General features: G+C 36.6%; 1 protein-coding gene across 1 annotated transcript; it reads left to right on the top strand.

The window, feature by feature from the left end:
- The first annotated feature begins 3075 nt into the window (after positions 1-3075).
- Positions 3076-6414, top strand: LOC128991795 (uncharacterized protein K02A2.6-like). The gene has a single exon (XM_054414984.1). The coding sequence runs from the start codon at positions 3076-3078 to the stop codon at positions 6412-6414; it is 3339 nt and encodes a 1112-aa protein (XP_054270959.1).
- Positions 6415-10934: the final 4520 nt, after the last annotated feature.

The raw sequence follows: 10934 nt of genomic DNA, 5'->3' as shown, positions 1-10934 counted from the left end.
TGCTGTATCCCGAAGAGTAAATGGATAGTTAGTGAGGATCTGCAAAAAAGTATTACCATTAATGTTATAAAAATTAATATTATATAAAATGCTTTGATGAAGACCTGTACAATTATTTTTAGAATGATGACTAGCCTAGCTGTGTGGGTGTTCTACGGACGGTTGACATTTTACCACAATTTTTTTATTGCATCAGACAGTTTTTTATTTTGCATTTATTGCAACATCCCACAGTTTGGTGTAGCACCCCATGAAATTATACGCAAAACTGTTCAACTATGGTTATCCGTTTCCACTAGACTTTGGTGAGAGAAGTAGGGATAAGTTCCAACCCCGACACAACCGCAAAAATCAGATAGGTTTTGATCATGTTTCCCTTTCAAACGTTTGTGATGTATTACGTACGTCAAATAGGATAGGGTGTAGGAGAGATGAGTAAGAGACTCCAAAAAACACTGAAACTCACTTGACGCTAGGTATAAAATTTATCCAACAGCAACTAATTGTTGAGATGACTGTACAAAATAACAAAAGCGGCAATGAAGGGAAGGGGGTCTAGTGGGCATATATGCATCCCACTTGCCACTCTAATTGACACTAATTTCCTTCTTTGAAAATGCCACTTGCGTGGACAATAAAATGCTATTGACTTAAAAATACAATATCTTTTTTTTAAGCTCAATACCTTCAGGCCAGCTGCCAGCGGTTTGCATGTGATGCACTATGAGCCCTGAGAGATGACTGTGTACCTCTCAATCTAATTTGAGGGGGAATTTTTGACTTCCTTGTGCAACCAACACACCTAAAACCTCATACAACCCTTGACCAGAGCCCACCCTGTCCATTCATTAAATTGGCCCTGAATATCGTTCCTAACAGTAACACAAGGTTACTTTTGAATCTTACATCTTATATAATGTGACTTAATTCTTCATTTCATTTATTTCCAACGGTAAACGCCATTTTTACAATAATAAATATATTTATGGTACAGACAAGTCAGTCTTATGAGTAAAGAATAATAAACAAGTAGATTGAAACTTTAATTTGAAAACAAAATGGATATAAGAAACAATAAATCACAATGTATAACAAGAATAGAGATTTAGAATAGAATTGAGTCAGTGTATAACAGAGATGATAACTGAAATAACAACCAACAATAAAAATGAAAAAACAACAATAATAATTAATAACAGTGAATATAAATATAAAACAGCAATTAACAGCATAAACAGATAATAAACAGCAAGAGATGTAGAATAACAATACCAATAACAGGTCATTTCTTTAACTTTTTGGTTTTTTTTTTTTTTTTTTTTTTGTGGCCCATTAGTGGCACTACAAAGGTAAATAAAGCCTTCACATAACGTCACTCCCTCCGACCCGTCTTCTGAAGGACGCAGTTGTACCAGAGAAGAAGTCGATGAGCGTAGCGATTTGGCTCCCCAGTCAATGCAATCCGGACAGGCCGCTGTGGTAGGCAAAAAGTGTCGGCTGGGAGCGACGCTGGAAGGAGGTTCTGGAGCGTGTCGCTCTAGGTACAGCAAGATCAATATTCGATAATAGATCAGGGCAGTCGATAAGGGAGTTGTTTAGATTGAATAGGAAGACTGCATCAACGATCACACGTCTAATATGTATAGTGGCTGTATCTGTAATTCTTACTTTGTTGATTTGACAAATTGCATATCCAAGAGAAATCCACCTATTTATTGGATTTAATGTGATGTACAAAATAAATAAATATAAACCTATCATGGAATGTAACAGCCAATTGGACACTCCATAAATATTTGTATTAATTACCTTTTTGTTTTGTGTTGCCTTAAAGTTCCTGATGTTTTTGATTCCTGATGCGCAAACCTTTCTTGAAACTGGGTTATATTACAAATTAAATATTTGTAGAAATATGGAGGTATTCTAACATAGGACATTACTTTTTATAGGACTTTCAAAGACCTTGCCACCCAAACATTCCTCTGAGCATCCACAATAGTTTGCCTCAAACCATTAAAAACTGGAAGTTAAATAATTTAGCACTGCCTTGAAGACATGGCTCAAAAGCAAACAATTTGTACCGGGTATACACAAAAGAAGCACCGGTAAACAACTTTGTTTAAAAATTACTGTGAAGTGTTACCGACTTATAAAGAGTAACATACACTGTTAGCATATGTTTTATTTACATTTTATTTCTAACATGTGTTCAAATTATTATTTTGTTTACTTATTGAATTGTTATGTTTACTTACAGATTGTGGTTTAATAAAAACTTACCTTCTATTTTCTTATACAAAATGTGAACTTTTATTACTAAAATTAGTGGAATCAACAATGGCGACGAGTAAAATGGTAAGTAGAAAAGAATTTGACTTATGTCTAAAGAAAAGGAAATTACTAGAACTACGCTTGATCAAACTCAAGGATGATTTACCAACATGTGAACATTCTCAAGATACATGCACTTACTACACAGATAAACTTTTAGCAATATGGGCTGAAATTGAGGTTACACAGTCAAATATTGAACTTCACACAAATTCAGTAGAAAGTGAATTAGAAATTCGATGGCAGTTAGAAGAAATATATAGAGAGATACGGACATTCCTTGAAGCAGAAAAGAAAAAGTACGATACACATACAGCAATTTCTGCTTCTGCAACATGTCAAAATGTATCTAATATTCCTTTCCAGCCGTATACACCAGAGGAAAGTTTTCAAAACTTCACTCGACGCTTTGAAAACTACACAAAATTACGGGGAAACTTAAGTCCAAGAGTCAAAGTGGATTTATTTTTACAGGCAATCACCCCACAAATACATGAACAGCTATACGATCTTTGCATACCAGATGACCCACACAACAAGCCATATGAGGAATTGATTCACATGTTAATGGCTCAACTAGAACCAAAACCCAGTATTTGGGCACGTCAGCACAAATTTACGACACGTACCCAATTGTGTAATGAATCTGTACAAGCTTACGCTAATGCTCTTAGAAAGCTCAGTGTAGAATGTCAGTTTACTTGTACAAGTTGTAATGAATCTGTATCTGAAATTCTACTTCGAATGCAGTTTGTCAGGGGATTAAAAGACTCTGATATACGTCTTCAACTTCTTCAAGATAAACTATTGCAACCGTTTAAAGAAGTAGTCGAAAAGGCTGCTACATTGGAACTAGCGAAAAGTGAGAGCAGAATAGTAAAGACAAATGAAAATCAAGAGGAAGTACACCAAGTATCAAGCAAGAACAAACAGCCAGATAGGAAACCTTGTAAATCTAACAATATACAACTCTCTGAGTATCAAACTCGTTTGGAGAAACTGAGAAACAAATGCTATAGATGTGGTGATGATTCACATAGAGCACATCAATGCAAGTTCAAAAATGCAGAATGTAACTCTTGTAAACGTTTTGGTCACTTAGCAAGAGTATGTCTAAGAAAACCAAACAAAGAAGTAAAACAATCAGATGAAACCGCAGAAAATACAAGCGATGATGACACTCATGAAATTTACCAACTTCATTCAAAATCAAATGACAAGTTTATGCTCGAGGTAAAAGTGGAAGGACGACTCATGACAATTGAGTTAGGTACAGGAGCGGCTCTCAGCATTGTATCCTATGATACATTTAAGCTTTTAAACTCTCCAAAAAGGATTTTCAAGACAAATGTTCAACTCAAGACATACACTGGGGAAATAATCAATCCAAGAGGAGTTGTTTTTGTAAATGTTCAGTATAAAGATCAAAGTTTTGTTGGAAAACTGTACATTGTTAACAAGTGTGTAGACTCTATATTCGGAAGAGAATGGATAAGAGAGATTCAACTTGATGCAGCTGACATACATTCATTAAATTCAAGTGAAAACGAAAACATCCAAGAACTAGATGATTTGATGATTCGATACGAAGACATTTTCAAAGAAGGCATTGGGAAAATACCAAAAGAAAAGGGTCATTTTAATGTAAAAGACGAAACCCAGCCAATTTACATCAAACCTAGACACATGCCATATGCATTAAAAGAAAAAGTAGAGAAGGAACTTGAAAGACTGGAGACTTTGGGTATAATCACACGTGTCGAATCATCCGATTGGGGCACACCCATTGTGCCGGTTGTCAAACCCAATGGTTCAGTCAGAATATGTGCTGACTACAAGGTGACTTTGAACAAAGTTATTAAAGACGAACATTACCCTATACCTCGGATTGATGATATCATGTCAAAGATGCATTGTGGAAAGATATTTTGTACTCTTGATATCAGTAACGCATACTTGCACATGGAGATGGACGAAGACAGTGCCATCATGCAAACAATCAGTACTCACAAAGGGCTGTTTAAAGTGAACAGATTAATGTTTGGAGTAAAAGTGGCACCCTTGTTATGGCAAAGATTCATGGACAAAACATTACATAACTTAGAAGGCGTACAATGTTTCTTTGACGACGTAATTGTCCAAGGATCTAACAGGGAACAGCTTCTTCGTCGACTGGAACAGGTGTTTGAACGATTGAAGTTAAATGATTTGAGGTTAAATAGAGAGAAGTGTAAGTTTTTCCAGAACAAAATTGAGTACTTAGGTCATGTGATCGATAGCAAAGGACTACACAAGTCAGATGCTAAAATACAGAGCATTTTAAAATGTAAAAGACCAGATAACGTAACTGAACTCCGAACTTTCCTAGGCCTTGCGAATTATTACAACAAATTCATAAAGAATTTGGCTACACTGCTACATCCTTTGAATCGGCTGCTACGAAAAGGAAACACTTTTACATGGAGCTCTGCTTGTGAACAGAGTTTTCTGAAGATTAAAGAAATTATTACAAGTGATGACGTGTTGGTACACTTTGATCCTAGCTTGCCACTGGTCTTAGCTACTGATGCTTCGCCGGTAGGTGTAGGAGCCGTTCTTTCGCACCGCTATAGGGATGAAACAGACAGGCCAATTGCCTTCGCCTCTCGATCTTTATCAAAATCAGAACAAAAATACTCTCAGATCGATAAGGAAGCCTTGGGAATATATTGGGGCCTGAAAAAGTTTTTCCCGTTTTGTTATGGCCGCAAATTTACTTTGATCACTGATCACAAACCGCTGGTGTCAATTTTTAATCCAGCAAAGACCTTACCAACAATCTCGGCAACACGGATATTCAACTATGCTCACTTTCTCTCCGGGTTCGACTATGACATAGAGTACAGGCAAACTGCTCATCATTGCAATGCAGATTATCTCTCTCGATTCCCTATCGAAGTTGTACAAGAACATTCTGTAGATGACCTCTCGAAGTACCAAATAAATCAACTGGAAACACTCAATATCAACAGTACCGTGGTGGCTAAGGAAACTCTCAACGATGCTGTTTTGGGTCCAGTCCTACAGGCCTTGAAATCAGGACAATCTGTTGAACAATACGGATTTCACGATAACGAGCTGTCCATTCAAGATGATTGTGTACTGAAGGGCTGGAGAGTCATGATACCTCAATCTCTCAGACCTCATGTGCTTCGAGAACTACATGTAGCTCATTTAGGAGGAATAAAAATGAAGGCTTTAGCTCGCAGTTTTTGCTGGTGGAAAAGTATAGACAAGGATATTGAAGATATGGTAACTGAATGTCGACAATGCATTGAAAAATGCAACAACCCGAGGAAAACTATCCATCCATGGGAACAACCTTCTAATCCATGGGAGAGGGTGCACATTGATTTCTTAGGACCAACAGATGGCCAACGGTACCTGATATTAGTGGATGCCTTTAGTAAGTGGGTGGATGTGATACAGACGAAAACAACTACAAGTACATGGACAGTCCAAGAATTACGGAAAATCTTCTCAACTTTTGGGTTTCCTCACATCCTAGTTTCAGATAATGGAAGACAGTTTGTTTCTCAAGAGTTCAAAAACTTCATGAATGAATGTGGGATTATTCACAGAACAACGGCACCATACCATCCAAACTCAAATGGCCAGGCTGAAAGGTACGTGCAGACTGTCAAGAAGGCGTTAAAATCCATGGAGGGAGAAAAGGGTACACTGCAAAATAAAATCCAAAGACTTCTAATGCAACTCAGGCAATCCCCGAATTCAACAGGTACATCAGCATATCACCTAATGTTTGGAAGGAGTGTACGAACAAACCTAGCAATAATTGTTCCAACATTAGAACCGAACAAATATCAGAAGAAGGGAGTCCAAGTCGGTATAAAAAGGAATTTCAAAGTTGGAGATAAAGTGCAAGCGCGGGAATATGTCAATGGTTCGTCCAAGTGGTATTCGGGCTATATAACTCAAAAGCAAGGACATGTAATGTACGTAGTTCAGCTGGAAGATGGACGAATAATAAGAAGACATGTTGACCAGCTGATTCTTCGTAAAGTGCCGCAGCACAGTAAATAGAGGAGGAGGTGTTAGCATATGTTTTATTTACATTTTATTTCTAACATGTGTTCAAATTATTATTTTGTTTACTTATTGAATTGTTATGTTTACTTACAGATTGTGGTTTAATAAAAACTTACCTTCTATTTTCTTATACAAAATGTGAACTTTTATTACTAAAATTAGTGGAATCAACATACACCATTAGAAAGATAAAAACCTCAAATTTTTTCTATATACTACAGTAAGTGTTCAATATGTCCACCTTGTGAGCTTAGCAGACATCTATTCTAAAATCAAATTCTGACCAAACGTTTTGAAGAGTGGCCTCATCAACACTTTGTACTGCAGCAGTAATGCGATGCCTGAGCTCCAAGAGATTCAACGGCAAAGGAGGTACAACAACTCTGTCTTTGACATAACCCCACAAGCAAAGCATACGCACGTTAAAGACGAAGCTCCATACCCACCCTCCGGGACCGTTGCACGGATTAACTCAACCTGATCATCAGACATTGCTGGTCTCCCGGAGCTCTTTCCTTTTTCTATGGCCATAACTTCCAATGTGACTTTCTATTTGGAGGGTCCCTATGATAACGCGTACATGAAAACTATGTTAAACAGTGGTAGCAGATAGAGTTCTTTCAAACTCTAGCACACAAGAAGACCAAATAAATAAATAACAATTTTACCAAATTATTGGCATTGTTAACAGTCAGCTGTGTGGGCAAAACTTGAGGTGTTTAATAACCCAGTGATACCAACCACACCGATGTGGGACACGTAGAGTGTGTTAAATTGATGTACAAAGTTGTTTACTTCTTTTATATACACCCAGTATTATAACCAGAGTCACCCAAAATTCTCCCCCATTATATTGTTGTCCCCTTGTTGCTCATGCTCAGAGAATGATAAATTATTGCAATCGTGGCAACATACGCCATCATCTCTCATGATCACGACAACAATGGTGATGATTTTTACAATCGCACCGACTCCCGTGAGGAGAGAAACATCTTGATTTTGTTCAGTGATTCTGATCTTTTACTTTACCCGGAAAATCAAATATAGGACGATCTGTGATTATTGGGGATTATTCAAAAACAAAATTAGCCAAGACTTTAAATATTTTTTGTGTTTTTACTGAAGCGACCCCCCCCCCCCCTTGAGGTGCAGTGCCCTAGGTAGCCCTAGGTACCTTTCTCACGTACCTAAGGTCCGTTCAAGATTATAACCTAGATAAATATTTGAAGAGCAAAACATTTAAAGTAAAGTATTTAAAGTATTATTATCTTGTTAATTGTCGATACCGGGCCATATGTAATAATGTAATACAATAAGCCTTGTAAAAAAATTTTAAGTCTTTTTGTTTTGATTCTTTCATAAATGCATTCATTCCAATAGGTTGGTATTACGTCATGTCAGTTATTTCAACTGGTGTGTCCCGGCATCAATTTGGGCGGAACCCAGTTGAATATAAAATAAGATATTCATCAAGGTTTTTGAGGCCCAAAAACTTGGAAATTTTCTCTGCCCGAACAGGCAGGTAGGGTCGGTATGCAAATACAGTAGCACCTGACATATTTGAATCTTCAGTATATTCACAACTAAACAGTTATTTTTTTCTTTAAACTAGGGTACCGGTATATAAAATCACTTGAATATTACGGCTATTATTGTTCATGATTCAAGGTGGATTTTAAATAACAATAACAATAACAATAATAATATTGCAATTGTAGACGTTAACTACATAGTTTGCGTGATTGTTGAAGATGAACTGTTCCTAAACGATTACCAGTCAAGAGTGCTGTTATTTTGTTGGGTCATTAAAAAATCCAGGATGATGATGGGTTCCATGATAAGATAATTGGGAACCGCTAATTTATTTCAACCATGTGTAAAGTAACACTACAAACTTAACCTAACTTGAAACTGCACAAATGTTATTAGCCTAAACATCCACTGATCCACTCCCAATACCAAAGTTGACCGCTCCATAAGTTAAACACTATATCCTGACTAGCTAAAAACTTCCTTGTCAATATGTAAAGGCTGGGTGAAGAGGGCCGTTTTTATAAATGGGCCCGATGGGCCTGGGCCAAGGGATTCAAGAGGTTTTAAGATTTATTCAGCATTGCCTCCAGGATTGATTTAAGACAATATAAAATAGGTTACGTACCTTTACGTCGTCAATCCTAGGTTAGTCTTTTTAGCAGCGACTAGTTTCGAAACTGACGTTTCATTTCTATTTTATGTTTGACAAAGCTTGAAAATGAAACGTCAGTTTCGAAACTAGTCGCTGCTAAAAAGACTAACCTAGGATTGACGACGTAAAGGTACGTAACCTATTTTATAAGGTTTTAAGATTGTTGAGGGCGCAAGGAGAAAAACATTACCCTCAAGGTAGGTGGAGAGGGGCGCAATCATCTCCGAGGGCCATAGCGCATCACATGCAAACCACTGGGCTATGGGTGGAATCAACAACGCAACTGTTTTTATTGGCCTAACACTCTAAACAAAAACAAGCAAATTTAAGTACTGCGAGAGATGACGCGTTATTTTCTGTAAATGTGATCACTAAGCCTAAGTTACAAATTAGAAAGTTTTTATTTTAAGTACTGTAAAGTAATGATAAGGCCCTAGAGTAACTAAGTAAATTGTTTTAATTACGAAACCTGTAGTAAATAAATATTTCAATGAAGTAAGTCAACCATTCAAACTGTATATAAAATTGTCTACATGTACCACACAATCTGACCTAATTCAACTGGGGACATGAAACGAAATGTGAACGCTAAGTTACGCCTATAATACCCAAATGAATTTAATAATCAGTACCGTAAATTAGATGCTGTGGATATTAATAAGTTATTTTTTAGTTTAAAATAGACCAAGTAGATCCAGGCAGGCACACATAGTAAATAACTTAGTCAGGCGAAAGGGCAGAAGTGGTTTAAAGTGGTTGGGGGTGTAAGGATGAGAAAAATTCCTCTGCAAAGAAAGGGGAAGAGGGCACAATTAAATCCCCAGTCCATACCGTAGCACGTCACATGAAAACTGCAGCCCTGAGCCTAGGCTAATAACTTACTAGGCCCACTCTATTCTGGTACCCACCTGACTGTTCGGACGGTGAACAATTATTGGGCCTACTCGATTTTTATTCCCGGATCAAAAACAATGCTGCATAAATTACTTATTTAACTTAGGTTAACTTATTTAAAACAACCATGCAAAGTTTTATAGGAAATGTACATTGCAAGTTACACCAAATTAGGCAATTTCATCATTTTAATAGCAAATCTAGATAACTTAGCAGATTGCTGATTTTTGACACTTTGTTATAATTCATTAGGCCCTACCGGTATTCTGAAAGATAAAGTAGGCTAATTTAAGTTATTTGGTGCAACTTAACTTACATCAAGCAGAAAAAAGTGGTGGGAGAACTTCCCCGCCTAACAAATTTTGTAAATGAAGTACAGTTTTTATAGGCCTACTTAAGTTAAGTTATATAGTAAACTTAGGCTAACTTAAGTTACTAGATTTGCTTGATTTTCATAAGGTGTGGGCTGCAAGTTAGCTTGCATCAGTGAAGTGAATGTAGGCCTAAGTATTAAACCCTCATAATCAGTGGTGTAGTCGTAGATTTTCCTTTGCGGGAACGCTCGTAACAAAATGTCGTAGTAATACAGCCTAAGTTACGAGTCGCTTTTTTGCCTGTCAATTAAGTTAACTTATAAAGGCTAGCCTAGGTTCTTTGGAAAAATTATCCGCTTGAGATTGAGACAGAACTATGATATCTAAGCTTAGTTCCTTCGTTTGATACAATGAATAGGATGGTAACTTATGCCTATTATAGAAGTTGTTTGGTTTTTAGTTAGGTTAAGTTTGTTTATTGACCGAATCGATACCATAAGCCCGATAAGAACATATCGATAGGTACCATGATATGTTCAAGAATGAAGTCAGATTATTAAAGTTTTACCGAGAATGGTATGGATAAAAAAATAATAGTACTAAAGTATTACACTTAGGATACATAACTTACTTTTTTCCTCGGCCGGATAATTCAATTGTAGTAGGCCTAAGCCTATGTAGTTTCTTGGCTTTGTCTTGAATAAGTTACCAAGCACACTATTAATAGTAAGAGTTAGTTTTCTTCCACCTTGATTGCAATTTTGAGAAGATTAGTATCATAAAAAATAAAACAGGGAAATGTAGTATAAAACAACAGTAAAATACGCTTACTGTAATGTCTTCAATTAATTGGGTTTTGAGGTTGAGGTGGTAAATTTTTATCTGCTTTATGGAACCGGAAGCATGTAAACAAACAAACATGTAAAATACCTTACGCTCAACCAAGTTTAGGAAAGCCGAAGGAGAGCAATTAATCGAAACGACTTCGAGTCTGAACCATTGATTATGAAACCTTGCTTGTGCTTGATTTATTATGGTATTCAAATAAAGAAAATTAATTTACCTGCGAAAGTTAGTATTTTGTGTTCGTGATTAGTATTTTTACGTTACAAAATTATTAT

The sequence above is a fragment of the Macrosteles quadrilineatus genome, unplaced genomic scaffold, assembly GCF_028750875.1.
Source record: "Macrosteles quadrilineatus isolate MER2022 unplaced genomic scaffold, UCM_ALF_1.0 Scaffold_4__1_contigs__length_99947679, whole genome shotgun sequence".
Taxonomy (NCBI): Eukaryota; Metazoa; Arthropoda; class Insecta; order Hemiptera; family Cicadellidae; genus Macrosteles; species Macrosteles quadrilineatus.
This window is presented reverse-complemented; position numbering and strand designations above follow the sequence as displayed.